The 18810-nt window shown below is 35.7% G+C and overlaps 3 protein-coding genes across 3 annotated transcripts; all 3 read right to left on the reverse strand.

Moving 5' to 3' along the window:
- Nucleotides 1-1771: 1771 nt before the first annotated feature.
- LOC148909563 (uncharacterized) lies at nucleotides 1772-5423 on the reverse strand. The gene is made up of 2 exons (XM_089034184.1): nucleotides 5107-5423; nucleotides 1772-4940 (listed from the first exon to the last, which is right to left on the reverse strand). The coding sequence occupies exons 1-2, from the start codon at nucleotides 5421-5423 to the stop codon at nucleotides 1772-1774; spliced, it is 3486 nt and encodes a 1161-aa protein (XP_088890310.1).
- Nucleotides 5424-8678: 3255 nt separating this feature from the next.
- Nucleotides 8679-9452, reverse strand: LOC148909564 (uncharacterized). The gene has a single exon (XM_089034186.1). The coding sequence runs from the start codon at nucleotides 9450-9452 to the stop codon at nucleotides 8679-8681; it is 774 nt and encodes a 257-aa protein (XP_088890312.1).
- Nucleotides 9453-11423: 1971 nt separating this feature from the next.
- Nucleotides 11424-12572, reverse strand: LOC148909565 (uncharacterized). Its single transcript, XM_089034187.1, has one exon. It carries the CDS (start codon nucleotides 12570-12572, stop codon nucleotides 11574-11576), a length of 999 nt encoding a protein of 332 aa, XP_088890313.1. The 3' UTR covers nucleotides 11424-11573.
- Between the last annotated feature and the right edge of the window lie 6238 nt (nucleotides 12573-18810).

The raw sequence follows: 18810 nt of genomic DNA on the forward strand, positions 1-18810 counted from the left end.
ATATGCATAAGTTTTTGTATTATCGCTAGTTACACCTATAGCGCTACTCTGCGCTAGTGTCAATTCGAACATAAGATCGTTATTCAAAGCTCTCATATTCAAAACACCATGTTTATCCAAAATTTCATGTGGTATTGCTATTTTATACTTATTACTATGGATATTAGCCAAAGCAACTTCTCCAGTATCATTACTCACCTTGTCCCCAGCATTCGTCCTTAGCTTACGCATATTAAGACTCGATACACCCTCACGGAGCATGTTATCACGTTCTCTAACAAGCTTGAACAGATCCTTATACGTATAGTATAAATCATATCGGTTAATATCCATTATGACCTCACCCCCATATATAACCCTCATCCTTTCTATAAGATTCCTACCTAGGTTGTTAATAACTGTATTGTTAGCTTGCCCCATATTTAGTGTTAAATTAGTAATCAAACCAATACTATTTGGAAGATATACATACCCATTTGATAGTTTTGGTATATTCACATACAATGTTTCACCTGGTGACGCATTACTAGGGTTAAATGTTACTCTATGTAGTGTTCTCTCAGCTTTCAATGCGAATGGTTTTCTCGATTCATGATTAATATCAAGCACTTGCGATATTGATTGGCTCATTATATAATATTATAAAAGATTATTGTTTTATATAATTTATATGATTAGCAAGAAATTAACAAACCATTATTACAACCCACAGGGTTATTGGAAGGGTTATGAAGCTATTGATAAACTAGCTGACGCCACTAATATTGAAAAACAAGTTGTGAAAAAATGGTTGGAAAAACAAGCTTTGTGGCAGATATATTTACCTAAACCACATTATATTCCCAGATATCACTGGAACGTTGAAGAGGTTAATCAGATACATCAAGCAGACTTATTATTCTTACCCCATGATAGAGTAAGAAGAAAGTTATACAAATATGCTCTCGTGGTCGTTGACATTGCAAGTAGATATATAGATGCTGAGCCCTTGACGTCTAAGTACTCGGCAGAGGTATCGAGAGGGTTTGAAAAGATATATTCCAGACGTTTGAAATGGCCTGAAACGATTATCGTAGATCCAGGCACTGAATTCATGGGTGGAGCTACGATAATAATGAAAAATAAATCTGTTAAAGTACAAAAATCAGAAGCTAATAACCATAGATCCCAAGCATTAGTCGAGCGCGCTAATCGAGCCATTGCAGAGAAACTATTTAGTCATCAGTACGCAAAAGAAATGTTAATGGAAAATAATGAAAGATCTCGTGAATGGGTCGAAAGACTACCAACTGTCATACGTGGTATAAACAGTGGAGTAAAAAGAATTATTGGAAAAACATCAATTGATGCTATAAAATTAAAAGAAGTACATGAAAAACATGTTGAATATAAAAGACCAGTAGGATTAAAAGAACAAAGATTACCACCAGGTGTGAAAGTCAGATATCTTTATCAACCTGGTGAGTTGGAAGGTGGGAATAAAAGAGCTACAGATCCTATATGGTCTTTGGAAATATATGACATATCGAGAACTGTCGTGTCAGCTAATCAACCTGTCTTATATTACCTCTCTGATGGTGCACCGAAAAGAAATTTCGTCAGAGAAGAATTACAAGTCGTTCCTGAAGATACTCAATTACCACCTGATAATATCTTAAAATAATTTGCTTGATCTCTTTGGTTTAATAATTTTCTGTGAAGCTATTCTATCATAATGATCAATACTCTCCTCATATCTCTTAATAAACTCATTAACATCATGATCATATAGTCATTCATCAATATTTCTATAGCCTATAGCCTTAGTATTAATACCATCTGATTCTATTTCTCTTTTATCATCATCTCTTGAAAGTGCTACTTTATTAACCGTTTCTGTGTATATTTGGTGTTTATGACTCCTGATTACATTCATCTTTCTCATCGTTTGTTGACCTTCGAATAAACAATTTTTATAATCATCAAATGAAATACTATTTTTTACAACACTCTTTTTAATACCCTTGCAACGTTTTCCAACTTTTTCATAATCTGTTTTATACGCATATAGTTTTGCCCCAAGACCAACGAATTCAGTAATTTCTTGACCTGCTGTCTCATCTTTCATCATACCAATAACCTTTTTATTAACCATTTGTTTTACTCCTCGATGATCTTCTGGATAATTACTCGTATCGAACTTTGTCTCAATATCTTTCTTAATATCTTTATAGAAATCATCCGTCTCTATCTCATACATAAGACTGTCCGTATCTGTGAATAGCAGATTTGATTTATTACCATATTTTGGTTTTATATAATTATAATGAAAATCATACATCAAATTCTTTGATAGGTCAAGGATCGACATGCCTACATATATAGGTTTGTTGAATACTAACTCTGTTTTACCCAGATTTACAGCTGCTAAATTTTCTGAGAATATTGTTCTTTTCTTATAATTAGGCATATTAATTAATTTCGCTGTCTGTTTTTCATTTGTTACTAGTCTAATATCCTGTCTGTTACGTATGTTCTCCATCGTCTTCCCGAAGACGCTATTGTTCATCAGTTTGAAAAAGTCTTTTTCGAAATCGTTTTTAGCCTTTGTACGGAGTTCTGTGTTAAGACTAATATATTGTTTCAACCACTCAGACTCATGAAATGTAACACCTCTATGGATATTCGTTATTTTCAATCCAAGACTTTCATACAATTTCAACGTCTCATGGTGTACTACATATTTCGTCTTATCAGCTAGGTTAGGAATAAGTTTTTCTACTCTATTGATCATTAGCCTCTCAGGTGCTAATGGATACTCATTATGAAGATTATGTAATTCAACAGGATACTCTAAATCTACTTCTAGTATACATGGATGCTTTTTCCAATTCTTGAGCTCTAGTTTATTCATCCATTTAAACCCATGTGTAGGTAACTTCTGTGACATAGCCCACCCATATAAATTATTAGCATCTAGGTATTTGATGAATCTCGACTCTTCCTTATTATTGAATGATTTCATGTATTTGTTATTAGCTTTTGCATAACGTTTACTAATCATTGAGATCCCTCCTCTTATTCCAGATTCTATCATTAATAGCATTTCACTATCTGACAACAACTCAAGATTAATTTTTGTCTTTTTCAGCATAGCATCCCAAGATAGTCCCGGAGCTGTGTAATACCAACATGGGTCTAACTTATAATTCTCCATACACACATCTCTGAACGTCTCAAACACATCAGCTAATAGGATGACATCGCTCTTGAGATATAAATCATGATACTCTTTCATAGATTTTATTTTGAATGTTTTCCATATTTCTTGTGCATGTTCGTAATCAGTTATTGTAGTTGGTGTATTATTCAACTTGTTAAAAAATGCTTCTATCGGGGGTAGAGATGTTTCATTTAATTTATCTAATGTGCTAACATAGTCATATGGATAAACACCTTTTCTAAGTAATAGATCAAGCTTTTTACCCTCATAGAAAAAATTCATATTCTTACACTGTTTCTTCTCTAGATTGCTAACTAATGAATCTAGACTCGAGGCCATAAATTTTAAACTGTCAATGAATCTAATCTCACGTTTAATGTTAACAACCTTACCACTCTTGTCTTCAAATGTATCTACTATTATCTCCTTTTTGAAACTAATATACTTTTCTTCGTTGTTGGGAATACAATCTATTTTCCCTTCTGTAGAACCTAGATTTTTGATAAATAAATGCGCATCATAACCTGCTAAATTATGGAATATCACCGGTATATGCTTCGGTATCTTGTAATTCAAATTACACTCGTTATGTGCTGCACCTCGATACTTACCTGTAAGATGGTCATGATCTAATACCTTATCACCATTCAACTCCTCATCACAAATATGACATCGTGTAGCTTTATCATAATTCATATTATCCTTGTCCGTCATATTAACCTTCTTATTGTAATGATATTTTTTATAGATATTTTTAACAGCATTTTCTATTGATTCTACAAATCTTTGACTAATATCCTCATCCTCTGACTTAGCAGTATATCTATACAATTTTGGTTTATATATACTATCATCATAACATTTTACCATATAACAATAACCAGATGGTTTATGTTTTTGGTATTGTTGAGTATATGATCTTTCATCATTTTGTTGGCATGTATCGATACTCTCTGTTAAGCATTCAAAATCTGCATATATGGCAAAGGGAACTCGCATGGAGTGTTTATAATTGTTAAACGAGATTGTTGACCCCTTTTTTGGTAATGTAATCTTAACCGCCTCGTGGTTCTTACAATACTCGTAGTGTATGCCTAAAGCCTTTTTAGTTTTAAACGAGTTGAGACACCTTTCACAATAATACCTACAATGCCCATTTTTAGTTATTTGAGATGATATTAACCTACTCATATTCTTTATCCAGCAATAGTGATTAGTCTCTTCATTCGATATTAATAATAGATTTATCGTTTTCTTACTATCTTCATTTTCAACCTCACTTATTCTAATAGGTACAGACTCATTAATATATTTATACACGTTTACTCGATATTCTGGATTATTACTCTCAAATTTAGTAATCTTATCCAGCTGAACAGGAAATTCAATATCATCCCAACATAGTTTTTCACTATTATTTCTAAGAGCTTTAGTTATCCTTTCATTATCCCTTTTTTCAGGAAATAATGCTCTTGTAACTGACCACTTGAAACATTGGTTATCTTTATTCTTAGGATTAATAATAGCTTCTTTACTCTTCAATTTTCCTGGCAATGGAATATAAGATTTTGCTGTTATAGGCTTATATTTATCTATATGAATATCTAAATTCTCCACTTTATTGAATATCCAACCCGATCCACTATTTTGGAAATTACTAATCTTTTCTAATATATCACCTGTCAATTTTTCATAAACATCTTCTATATTCGTAGCTTGTACAATAATGACTATATTACTATGAAAATATCCAAATGTGTATACAATCTCTTTTTTCTCCTTTTTATAAAATACACACTCTAGTACTAACTTCATTTTAATTGGCTTTTGCTGTTTTTTAACCGTTCTAATAACTATGGCCTTATACTTTTCTATAAACGATTTGTGGTCAATCTTTTCCTCACCTTTTATTCTGTAAGACGATAAAAAAACCCTTCATTGCTGACTCTTTCTTGTATGCAATATTCATTTCCTTTTGTTCAGCTACTAGCTTCTCTTTTTCGTTATAGATATCATTTACTGTTTTCTTCAATGCTTCCACACGTTCATTTACAGTCTTCTTAACATCTGGTGGAACATATGATATGATCCAGTCAGCAAACTCATTTAATTGCTTCTGAACACTGTATGCAACTGTTTCGATCATATTCTTATTAGATATATTCGTAGCTTTTACCGGTTTTAAAATTGGTATATCAATTTCTGGTACTGGTTCATCCATTATACTATTTGACATATTATTATTATTATCAATAGTCTTATCCTTATATCTATTTTCCGAACGCATTTTCTTTATAATATACTATATAATTATTTCTTTAAGCCCCTTTCAAATATTTTTTTTTTTCGGATGCCTATGAAACCATTTCTTATGATTATTTAATGATTCTTTAGTAATGAATTTGCGACTACAGTATCCACATATTAGACGAACATCCTGCATGTATTCATTTATATTTTTTACAATTAAATCATAATCGTTCGAAACGAGACACTTATATCCATTGTCTTCATAGGTTTGTAATAATTCTTCTTGCTTCTTGGATATGATGCCGTTACCCATTGGTGTTTTAAATTTAATACACAGACCAGAATAATACTTATGACGATTCTGAATTAACAAATCTGGTTGCCCTTTCATATAACCTTTCTTATAAGATTGTATCCGTTTATTTGATGTGTCCTGTAGCTCACCAAGCCCTGCTATGATAATGGAATTTTCATGAAATCTCCTAATATATGACACAACCTTGGTATGTAAATCATATTCATTTTCTATTTTAAATGTCAGACTATTAGGATTATTAAACATTTTGTAATACCCGTATTTTCTAATGGATGGGAGAACAGTTGATGTAACCCAATGTTTGAATTTCTTAGCCGATTCCAATTTAGTCCCAAAGATAAGGCTGTATAATCCTGATTCATTGATAAAAATTGGAGGTCTACCAATAAACCGTATTCCTGACGGGTTAGTACTCTTATCCTCGTCGTCTACATTTTTTCGAATTGCCTGATCGGTATCTACATATCCAAGCAATGAAGCTATCTCTTTGCCCAGGAAATAGATGATACCCTTATCAATATATGCATCAACAGACAGACCAAGCTCTTCGTTTTCATATTTCTTCTGAATTAGTGACATTTCTTTATATCATCCTATATGATTATATCTTAAAATGTTTTTAACTAAAAACCAGGCAATATTTCAATCGGGTGATATCTGACTCATTAATAATAACCAGCTGGAAATCTCTGACTTATTCTTTAACCCTTGTTTATATCTTTAACCATTCTTTATTTCATTAATGATACTCAGACGCTATTTCCAATCGAGTGATATCAAGCCTAAAAAACCGGTTGGAAATCTCTGACTTATTTGTTTAACCCATGTTTATATCTTTAACCATTCTTTATTTCATTAATAATATCTAGGCAATATTTTAATCGGATGATATCAAACCTAAAAACCAGCAGGAAATGTCTGACTTATTTGTTTAACCCATGTTTATATCTTTAACCATTCTTTATTTCATTAATAATATCTAGGCAATATTTTAATCGGATGATATCAAGCCTAAAAACCAGCAGGAAATGTCTGACTTATTTGTTTAACCCATGTTTATATCTTTAACCATTCTTTATTTCATTAATAATATCTAGGCAATATTTTAATCGGATGATATCAAACCTAAAAACCAGCAGGAAATGTCTGACTTATTTGTTTAACCCATGTTTATATCTTTAACCATTCTTTATTTCATTAATAATATCCATCTGAAAACCTCAGGCTAAAATGCGTCCGAACTGGCCAGTGACTACTACTCATTTACTGCAACATCTTTCTGGTACATGCCTATAACACTGTCGTTGTATAAAAAAAAAACAGTGCCATACTAATTTGACTATTGCTTATTTTCCATTAATTACATTTTGCTATTGATTAAAAAGCGATTAAGAAGGCTAACTTTAAAATCGTGCCGTTTTTAATTAATGGATCTTAAATCATCTTAATGAATTTTGTACTAAAACAAAAAAAAAAAGCATCATCATCGTGATCGCACCACCAGGCAAGATTTCCCCATCCAGCATGAGAACAGCTTCCAAGTGAAGCCTCTGAGCCTGAACATCCCATGTTGTACAGCCATATCTTACCCGTCCCGCGTCCCTCGTACGAAGGTCCCACAGTTTTGGTAAAACCAAGTTGGCGACATGCCACCTTGGTATCAGACATATCCCAGCCACCTTCACATACTGTTCCCCATTGACCCTGGTGATACACCTACAATACACCTATATGGAAAATACCTAAGTTTAGTTCTTCAAATAGCTCTTAATTTGAACTCGTTTATACACGTTAGTTGGAAAAGTTTAAAATATATAAACAATTTCATTTATTTCCTCAATTTTTCACTCACATTTTTATTTGATAAGGCTCTATGAATATAACAGGGCATTTTATTTTGATTGGCAGGTATACATGTTAGTTTAAGTCTTCAGACTTGTTTTATTCTAAAAACGATTTTGCGAATTACAAATGATTCACTATTGAATAAAATTAATTCTAATTTACAAATGGCAAGCTGTATCTTTTCATATTTTATTTAAGACATGGATTTGAAGAACTTTTTTTACATTTGATATTGCATATTATGTTACCATCCAAACGCTGATATAATACAGTGCACACTACTTCTGTTGATTATCATCAAACGTTCAGATATTTGATATACTACAGCAAAAACAAAGCTCATATGTACACCAGAATTCCATTCGTGACGTTTAAAACTACAGTCACTTAAAAGTAAATCAAATTGTCGGCATGTAACCTTGACGTCAGCCATGTCCCAGTAACCGTTGCATACTGTTCCTTATTGACCTTGGTGAGACCTGGATGCATTCCTGGCAGTATTGACTATTAGATACGGAAAAACATGACACTGAAACAATAATATAAAATTGGAAAATTAAACGAGACTTACCTGTAAGTTGAAGTTTGATTGAGATTCTATCACATGACATTGGAAGGAAGGAGATCACATGAGATAGCACAGCGCTTGCGCAAGTCATTCTTTAAAACGATGTTTGTTGCATCAACATAAAATCCAGAAATATATACATTTATATACCCCAGCTGATATAATGTATAAATAGGCAAGGGCGGGAAGAGGCGGGCATGTGATCTCCTTCCTTCCAATGTCATGTGATAGAATCTCAATCAAACTTAAACTTACAGGTAAGTCTCGTTTAATTTTCCAATTCTATCACATGACAGGAAGTCAGGTGATCCCATGAGACTTTAAAGCTGTTGATGCATCAAACATTACTGGCACACATTAAGAGTGTATAAATATGTCTTATAGACCAACGATACAAGATGGTGTAAACACAAAGTGTTGATTTATTAATTTCTACGAAAGAACTACTCGAACTTGAACAACTATATATGTATATGTATATATAGGTAGATATGGTTTCAAATCTTCAAAACCACATCCGTGATGCTAGTACTAGATTCAACTGGTTTATTGTAAAATTTGTAAAACGTTTCCGCTGACTTCCAGCCAGCATTAGCCATTATTTGATCTATTGGTACGTTTCCTCTGCTGGCCTTTGATGTCGACGCTGCTCTAGTACTATGTGCTTTATAGACATTAGTATCGACGCCACTTTTATCAAGGACAGTCTTTGTCCATCTGGAGATCGTGTCTCTAGATACGGGCTTAAACGGTTTCACATAGCTGATGAATAACTTGGTTTCGCTTCCTCTAAGCTGCTTAGTTTTGTTTATGTATTCCTTAAGACATGCTAAAGGACAATTATTTGGGTAAATGTCATAGGCACAAATCTGAAGTATGTCGTAAGGCTTTCCTGGTTTACTGGTTTTTGTATGATCAAGTACATGAAAAACATATTTGTCCTCTGAAGTAACTAGATTGTTTATGTCCAGTAAATGAATTGTCTGACCTCTTTGGCTTGATACTAGTAACAATAACATAAGTAATTTAAGTGTCAAATCCTTAAGTGTTAATGATTCATAAGGGAAGAGTCCTGACAGATAACGTAAAACGATTGACACATCCCATATTTCTGTGTATTTAGGCGTGGGTTTACGCAACTCAAAAATTCCTTTCATAAATCTGGTAACAATTGGGTTGTTACCGAAGTCTTTTATATTAACTACGGTAGACAAAGCGGAGCGTGCAGTGTTAAGCGTTGAGTAACTGACGCCCTCTTTATAAAGTTTCATGAGGAATTTAAGAGTGTCGTTTACCGTTGGTGAATGGTAATTAACCTTTCCTTGATTACAAAACGCCATCCACCTCCGGGGGTACGTGTTGTACTGTTTTTGAGTGGATGGTCTCCAAGAGGCCAAGAGCACTTCGGTAACGTTTGCTGGAATGCCCAAGTTTCCATAGTGTTCCCTGATAAGGGACATACCATCAGGCATAGTTTCCGACACAGTGGATGTGGTTCGTTGCGTGACGGGTGTCGCAGTAGGTCCATTCTCGGAGCGTAGATCCACGGTTGTCGGTATAACTGCTGCAGTAGTGTTGGGAACCATGTCTGAGTTGGCCATAATGGAGCAATCAGTATTCCATGAGCTTTGTCTTGTGTTATCTTGGATAGGCATTTCGGGATTAGGCTGAATGGAGGAAAGGCATAAAATTCATAATTATTCCAATTAAGTGAAAACGCATCTACATGGCTGCTGCCAGGGTCTGGCTTCCACGAGCAATATACGTCAAGCATATTGTTTAGCCGGCTAGCAAACATATCAATGTTAACTGTAGGGAACAATTCGATAATCTCGTTGAAACATTGTTCGTTAATCCGCCACTCATGTTTGTCATTAAACTTTCGCGACTTTTCGTCCGCTTCGATGTTGAGTTTTCCTGCGATATGCACCGCAGAAACCCACAGGTTCCTAGCGATACACCAATCCCACACTTTAATGGCAAGGGAGTTAAGAACAACAGATTTAGAACCTCCCATATTATTAATGTAGGATACTGCTGTGGTGTTATCGACAAAGATACGTACATGTTAACTGTTTAAGTTAGAGCAAAAGCATTTCAGTGCAAAAAAGGCCGCCTTTAATTCCAGAACGTTGATGTGCAGCGTGGCCTCAGAGGACATCCATCGCCCTCCCGCTTTTTGCTCTCCGTATATAGCACCCCAACCAAGGTTAGAAGCGTCCGATTTAATAACAATGTCAGGATTGTCCCGCACAATGTCACGTTTGAGATTTTGTACATTATCTAACCACCATCTTATCTCGGAGACAGCACGCGTTGATAAACTCATGGGCCCGGCATAGTTTCCTTTAGACAGAACAAGGGCAAAATATTTGTCTTGTTCGAGTTCCCTATAGTGTAATGGTCCAAATTCAGCCCCGGGGAAGTTGGAAACGAGTGTTCCTATTAACTCAGCGACTTCTCTAATTGAGGGATTAGGTTTAGCTAAAACCACAGAACAAACAGAGACAATTTTCTCTTTAATTTCTTTTCATCAGTAGGCACAACTGTCATCGTGTTCGAGTTTAAAATAAATCCTAGAAAAACCAGTTGTTGCGTTGGTGTAAATACTGATTTGTCGGGGTGTACACAAAACCCCAATGAAGAAAACAGCCGCACAGTGTCAACAACATTGTTATAACATTCTCTGAAACTATCACCTTGCAAATAAGAGTCGTCGATATATGCTGAGCTAACATGCCCCATGCTGCGGAGTGTCGAATAAACTGGCTTTAGTAGCTTAGTAAATAAGCGCGGCGCACTAGCTAACCCATTTGGTAAGCAAGTGTACTGGTAAAACTTGCCATCAAACCAGAATTTTAGATATTTCTGATGCAAACTATGAATAGGTACTGTGTAGTATGCGTCTTTAAGATCTACCGACGCCATGTAACACCCTGGTTTCATAAGTTGGATGGCATGCTCCAATGTATCCATCTTAAAATGATGATACACAACATACTCATTGAATTGTTTTAAATTGAGAATCATACGATGCGTGCCGTCCTTCTTGGGTCGTAAAAATATAGTGGATATAAAGTCATCTGGTTCTTTAGAAGTTTCTATAATCACATTCTTCTTAATTGGCTTATCAATTTCCTGTTCAACAATGACATGTTCATTGTGATTGAAGGCACTAGGTCTGGCATTAGGTCGAGCAATCATGTCACTACCGTAAATCATTTCAATTTTAACCCCTTTGACTATGTTAAGTATAGATGGGTCATTTGTTAATTCAGACCATTGATCAAGGTATTCAGTTAGCCTCCCCGCTGTAAACTCAGCAGGTTTAAGTAACCATGATAATATGTCCTTGTCTATATCATAGCACATATGGACATCAGGGCATACCTTTATTGGCGTTGGTTGCTTGTCCCCTCCTTTTTCTTCCTGTATTTGGAGGGATGGCCTCTGTCTAAAAAAGAACTGTTTTTACTTCTGCCATACGGCTGGAATCGGCGATTCCCTTTGTAGCCATAGCTCTGGTGGCCGCCATGATGACCCCCACGTGTTGTTGTAGAGGTGGGACGAACCCTCTTTGTCAGCTTGTTTGCCTCGGCGATGTCTTTGGTTATTTTGGACAAGTCGCCAAAGAGAAATTCCGAATCACCATCCCCTGCGGGTGAAACATTACAGAGAGACGCGTAATCCTTGTGGAGCTCTTTTTTCATGGCCATTCTCCTTGATAGGTTGACCTCATGATTAAACTGTAAGCCCATGGCTACACTGTCGGTGATGATCTTTAACAGATCCCGGTCACCAGGATACTTTTTCATCACCAGATCTGCCGCTTTGATGGATGCCATGGTGGATCCCATCAAAATGCCTTGCGACTTTTGTGATTTTGAGTCCTGCGATCGCATGCTGGACGACAACTGGTTCCAAACTAGTGGATTAACCTTAGGGACCCGTAGGTCCTTTATGTTTTCTGGACGAACATATTTGTCCATTTTTTCCTTCAGCTTTTCTTCGCTCATCTTTGACTTGACAAGGGTATTGAATATGCCCGCCAGTCCCTCATGAATAGCAGGATCCGTCTTTTCGTTTACATTTAGATCGTCTGCTATGTCCTGTAAGACATCGGGTTCTGGCGTTTTCACCCCATTCTGACTGTCGATGAGTGTCTGTAGGGCCTCGTCGACTATATCACCATGTCCCGCTTCATGATCATGGCGACTGGACTCCTGGTCACTGTCCTCTTCGGCTTCTCCTGAACAGAAAGAAGCGAAGTTTTGGTTCATTGCTTGCATCTGTCCAAGCAATGCGGCAAACATGCCATTCACATCATGATCACCATTAGGTGGCGTGTCTCTGGCCGCCACAATCGAGCCTTCACCGGCCTCGTCGCCCATATTGTACCAGTGTACGTCGGTTCCTAACCACGTTAGGACCTTACAACAACGTTTAGGTATCAACTACGTTGATCCCAGCTGGATTTCTTGCTAGACTAACTGCGTTAGACTAATCCAGAATCGTTTGAAGACTTTAATAAAAATTATAAGAACAACTTGCTTTGAACGCAATCCGTGCAATGACTTGCGCAAGCGCTGTGCTATCTCACGGGATCACCTGACTTCCTGTCATGTGATAGAATACAGTACATAAAAGTACGTACATAAAAAATGTATTTAAAAAATAAAGATCGAACGAAAGCTAAAAGCCAATTGAATATTATCTTTGACACATTGTATATCTTCGTCAAATAAAGTTGAGCTAACAGTTGTACTGCACCTCATCCTGGTTCATCCCTATAAAACCTGTACTGTTATCATATGAATATTATTAATCCGGCTATTGCTTATTTTGAATTGATTGATTATCAAAGCTACCATGACATACTGTTCCCCACTGTGGTAGCCTAAAATAAAGATTACATTTTTACATATACTTGCGCCTTTCGAAGTCGCAAATAGCACAAACCAATATGCAAGATAAAAGCTAGCACGTATTGATGATATGAAAAAGGAAACTTTACCGTTAGGAGGTAACTTAATGATACGTGGCGAAACCTGAGTAAATGAGTCTGTAATCAAGGAACACAGCCAAGTACAGAACAGCATAGAACAGCACCGAACAGAACCGAACAGAACGTCACAGAACAAGACAGAACACAACACGACATGCAGAACAAACAAAACACAACACAACAACAGAGAAAAACGTAATGGCAGTAACACATGGATCACACCTCTGATTTCCTCTAATTGCATAGTTTTTTTTTTAATTGAATGCTCACTTAAAAAAACAGAAGAAGACAGAACATACAACACCAACATCGCTGCCGTGACTGCACCAAGCACCATTACCATACCCACTACTAGTACAGCTTCCAAGTGAGGACTCTGAGCCTGTGCATTGCATGTTGGACAACCATACTTTGCCCGTTCCTTGTCCAAACCACCAATATCCTACAGCTTTGGAATAACCGAGTTGCCGACATGCTACCTTGGCATCCCTCATATCAAAGCTACCATGACATACTGTTCCCCACTGAGGTAGCCTAAAATAAAGATTACATTTTTACATTTACTTGCGCCTTACGAAGTCGCAAATAGCACAAACCAATATACAAGATCTAATCCAGCACGTATTGATGATATGAAAAAGTACACAACATCAACATTATCACTTTCATTTCAGCCGGAGTGAACGTTTCCCAATCCATCTTGATTAGAACTTCCAAAAGAAAATTTTGATTCAGTGTACACCGCATGTACCACAGCCATCATTTACCGGAACCTTCTCCATAGTCGCAATATCCTACAGTTTTAGCATCATTCATTTCAAAGTAACCATGACACACTGTTCCCAATTGACCACTGCGGTAGCCTAAAATAACACTTTCAAATTCAAATGTATTTCGGACTTACGGAATCGTAACAAGAATCAAACATGTCATAAACTGGCTAAATTAGATCAAAGTTATTGGTTGTTGTAGGTAAGAGATATTTTGGGCAGTTCTTATTCAACGTTTGGCCGCGTCTGCGATCTATGTAGCCTCCTTGGCAGCCGTTCTTAGGGTCGTCACCCAAGAACGGCCGCGAAGGAGGCAACGATCTATGCGATCAAAAATTGATAACTACCTCTTAAACCAATTTAAAGCAGAGGCTTTTGTGCATCCACTGCATCCAAATCAGCAGATACTTTACACGTCCTTTGTCCGCCAACAATAAAAATAGCCAACATAAAATTCTACGTGCCTGGGCTAAATGGCTAGATTAGATCACAGTTACTGATTGTTGCACGTTTCGAGAAAGTGTTGAAAAAGATTTTTGACGTCTGCGCACCCAATCATGCATAATAAATTGCGCGCTCGTGTACAATCCATCTTTTGGTCATAGATATGCGGTCAATAAGAGCGCGCGTTATATCATGACATAGTCATGATAATTATTTAAGATCACCGATGCTGCATCAGCATATATTTGCATAAGAGGACAGGTATGGGTAATGCTGGTTAGTATGTTTGCTTCCAAAACCCATCATGGCATTACTTTGATATCTGAAGAATAATTCTCCAAGAAAAGCGTGCCTCGATTTTAAAACATTTTAAAAATTCACCAAACTTCTGATTGTAAATTGGTGGTACGTATATGTTTATTAAAGACTGGTCTTAGATTAGCACTGGTCTAGATTTAGCACTAGCTAACAAACTTATTTTTACAAAACAAAAATATAGGCAAACGACGCCAGCATCCCAGGTGTGACCGTTGCATCCAGAGTTAACATTTCCCCATCCATTGTGAGAACAGCTTCCAAGTGAAGCCTCTGAGCCTGAACATCCCATGTTGTACAGCCATATCTTACCCGTCCCGCGTCCATCGTACGAAGCTCCTACAGCTTTAGTGAAACCAAGTTGTCGACATGCAACCTTCGCTTCCTCCATATACCAGCCATAATAACACACTGTACCCCATTGTCCCTGGTGATACACCTCCACGAGAGCAATATGTGCAACACGAGTTCAATTTTATATGAAATGAAAATTGTGGAGACTCATGCTGCCCTTGAATCGTATAATCGATCTCTTATGATTTTTCCTTGAGGAACTCCACGAAGAACGTTGACGTTAAAATCAGGCAATTATACGAAAATATCAAAGAACTGAGAGGCAACATTTCCCTTTCATAACAACTCAGCATCAATAGTGTGACCGTTGCAGTTAGGGTGAACGCTACCCCATCCATTGTGAGTACAGCTTCCAAGTGAGGACTCTGAGCCTGTACATTGCATCTCGTTCAGCCATATTTTACCCGTACCTCGTCCATCCCACGAAAATCCTACAGTTTTTGTAAAGCCTAGGTTGCGACATGCTACCTTCGCTTCTTCCATGTACCAGCCATAAAGACAAACTGTTCCCCATTGGCCCTGGTGATACATCTCCACGAGATCTTTGTGAACATAAGTGGAGAGAAATTCCGTCTTCTCAAACTACTTTCAAAAAATGGAACGAAGCCTTCAGAACTCTGCAAAATCGAATACTCAAAACATATGAAAAACAAATGCTTTTTTCTCAAAAGGATTATACAAGTCTACCACATTGGTCAATGGGGAACAGTATGTCATGATTGGTTTGACATGAGGGACGCCAAGGTAGCTTGTCGTCAACGTTTTAACAGTTTTGACAGCGCCTTAGGAAATTGGCGATACGGAAGAGGGACGGGTAAAGTATGGCTCGACGAAATGGAATGTACTGGTTCAGAGTCATCTCTTCGAAGCTGCTCTCATCCAGGATGGGGTACGGTTGACTCTTTGTGCAAAACTCACAACTATGATGTTAGTATGGGTATTATATTCATTTAATATAAGTATTTTCATTTTATTTTCATTTCAGACTCTATATGAAAAATCGCAGTCCATATTATTACCAAAAATTCAAACAATATAGAAATAAAATAAATCACCTTCTGAAGATTAGCAAAAGGCGTTATTATAATAAATACTTCTCTATAAATTAAACAAAAACTTTAAGTTATTATGGAAAGGTAAAGAATATTTGATTTGCCTTGGAAAAAAAACTTACTTTTTACCAGCTAAAACTTCTAAAAACGGATTAATATCACTGATCCTTTTCAACTAGCTCAGGAATTCAATAACTTTTTTGTTAACGTAGGACCTCGACTTGCAACATCTATTCCACCTTCTGAGAAATCATTTATGAGTTACCGTCTAACAATTCTTTCTTTCTTTCACCAACATTTCCAGTTGAAATAGAAGACATCCTTTCTAAGTTAACTTTCTAATTTTCTAATTTAACTTTTAGTTTCTAAACATCACAAACCATACGGTGAATTAAGTTAAATCAGTTCTCCTACTGTTTGATTCTAAACACCGACGCGGTTAACTAGTTTATCTAGTCTCTACCATATTCTTTCTAACTTAAATTCATACAAGTCTTCTGGTCCATACAGTATTCCAATATTCCTACTCAAGATTTCAAAGGAGAGAGCTTCATACCCTCTAGCAATCATTATTAATCACTCTTTCTCAATTGGCCTTGTTCCAGATAATCTGAAACTCTCTCAAGTTATTCCTATTTATAAAAAATGTTCACAACTACAACTAGACATTTCAAACTGCCGTCCCATATCTCTTGTTTCTGTTTCGAACAAAATCCTAGAAAAACTAGCATATAATATATTAATCAAGTTTATTAATCTATAATCAACCCTGTATAAAAATCAGTTTGGTTTTCGTTCTAATTATTCCATCATTCATTCACTTACTTATTAATAGACAAGGTACAAAGTGCGATAGACAAAAGCTGATATTCTTGTGGTATTTTTTTAGACCTACAAAAAGATTTTTATACAGTGGACCATAAGATCTTAATAAGAAAATTAGAACACTATGGAATCCGTGGAATTCCTCTTCACTGGTTCCTTACTTATTTAACTAATAGAAAACAATTTGTATCTATGTATCTTCAGACTATAGAACTGTCACCTGTGGAGTTCCTCAAGGCTCTCTTCTAGGACCTCTACTCTTTCTTATCTATATTAATGATATATATAAGTAATCTAACCTGTTAGATTTCCACATATTTGCTGAAGATACTAATCTATTTCTTAGTGATCCTAATCTTCAGCATTTGGAGAGTAAAACTAACTCTGAATTCTATAAAGTTTCACAATGGCTAAATGCAAACAAATTATCTCTCAATAGACCCGTTTTGAATTCCAAATTACCGCTGTGTTTCTTGATCACAGAATCATTTGCACAGGGTTAGCCTCGAGTTTGTGCAGAATATTCACGTGTTCCAGTCTAGATCCGTCGGGTTTCAAAATGTTTGTATTGTTGAAATTGTGCATTCTTTACTTTTCTGTTGGTATTTGTGAATATTTAAACACTGATACGAGGCTAAACCCTGTACAAATGAGTCTGTAATCAAGGAACGCAGCGGTAATTTGGAATTCGAAACTGGTCTATTCCAAAAAAACAAATTTTGTTCTTTTTATCCACCCCAAAAGAAGATTACATATCATTTCAAATTAATAATTTGCACTCGTCAATGTAAGCAGGAAACATATGCTAAATATTTAGGTCTTATTATTGATAAAAACCTGAGTTAAAATCAACACATTCAAGACCTGTGTAAAAAAATTTCTAGAGGTGTTGGCATAATTTCTAAACTGAGATACTTTGTAAATAATTCTATTTTGAAACAATTACACTACTGTCTTATCTACCCTTATTTGACATATGGTATGATTATCTGGGGATCGACCTACAGTATTTATCTTCAACCACTCATTAGACTTCAGAAAAAAGCCCTACGAATTATGACCTTTTCCAAATTTGACCAACATTTAGACCATCTCTTCAAAAATAATGGAAAATATAGAAGAATAGCCTATAAATCAGCCTATTATATTCATCCTGTAAGAACTAATGATGCGGTAAATTTTCAATACATTATAAAGGTCCTCGTAAATGTAATGATTTACAAGAATCCTACAATAATCTTTTTTTTAAATCATTCAAATCAACAATCAAATCTGAATTTCTAGTATTTTATTTAGATCATTAGCGTAGAATGTAAAGTGACATATTCGAAACTTCTAGGTACCTTTTTACATAAATGAGTGAATAAATACACATAACTATCTGTATGCGTATTTATTCATTTATTTCTTATTTTATTTACTAATTTCCTAATAATCTGTAAAAAAATCCTTTTTTAAATCTTTTTTTGTCTTTCTAAATATAAAAATCAACACTTATGTTACATATTGTTTATATTGTATATATCGAAATGTAATTACTGTTTGTAATAATAATCAAAGTTATCTTAGTAAATTTACCCTTGTAATAACGAAGGTCGCTCATAGACAACTTGGGTTCACCAAAACTGTTGATTATTTGTACTATGAACAACTATGTTGTTGGATGCGGTACGAATAAATATTGGACTATTTGGATGGCATGCCAAGGATCACAATCAAATGGCGTCATGTCTCCCATTCAATTCGTTAAACGTTCGTTTGGCCCGTTATTTCATTTTTATTTGTCATAGGTTTTGAAAGCGCACGGCTTGAACTATGCAACGTTATGAAGTTACAAACTTTTACGAGTAATGAATGTTTTTGT

This window comes from Actinia tenebrosa, unplaced genomic scaffold (assembly GCF_029948245.1).
Source record: "Actinia tenebrosa isolate PJP-AT-01 unplaced genomic scaffold, QUT_ActTen_1.0 PGA_scaffold2__45_contigs__length_23673736, whole genome shotgun sequence".
NCBI lineage: Eukaryota > Metazoa > Cnidaria > Anthozoa > Actiniaria > Actiniidae > Actinia > Actinia tenebrosa.

Bases quoted from the DNA above. Each gene is read 5' to 3' on its own strand.
- LOC148909563 (XM_089034184.1), bottom strand. From the start codon at position 5,423: ATGGATGAACCAGTACCAGAAATTGATATACCAATTTTAAAACCGGTA. The intron at 4,941-5,106 runs GTGAGGAAAAGA...ATATTTTCATAG, and splicing joins ATCGTCTTACAGAATAAAAG to TAATATAGTCATTATTGTAC.
- LOC148909564 (XM_089034186.1), bottom strand. From the start codon at position 9,452: ATGAAACTTTATAAAGAGGGCGTCAGTTACTCAACGCTTAACACTGCA.
- LOC148909565 (XM_089034187.1), bottom strand. From the start codon at position 12,572: ATGGGCGACGAGGCCGGTGAAGGCTCGATTGTGGCGGCCAGAGACACG.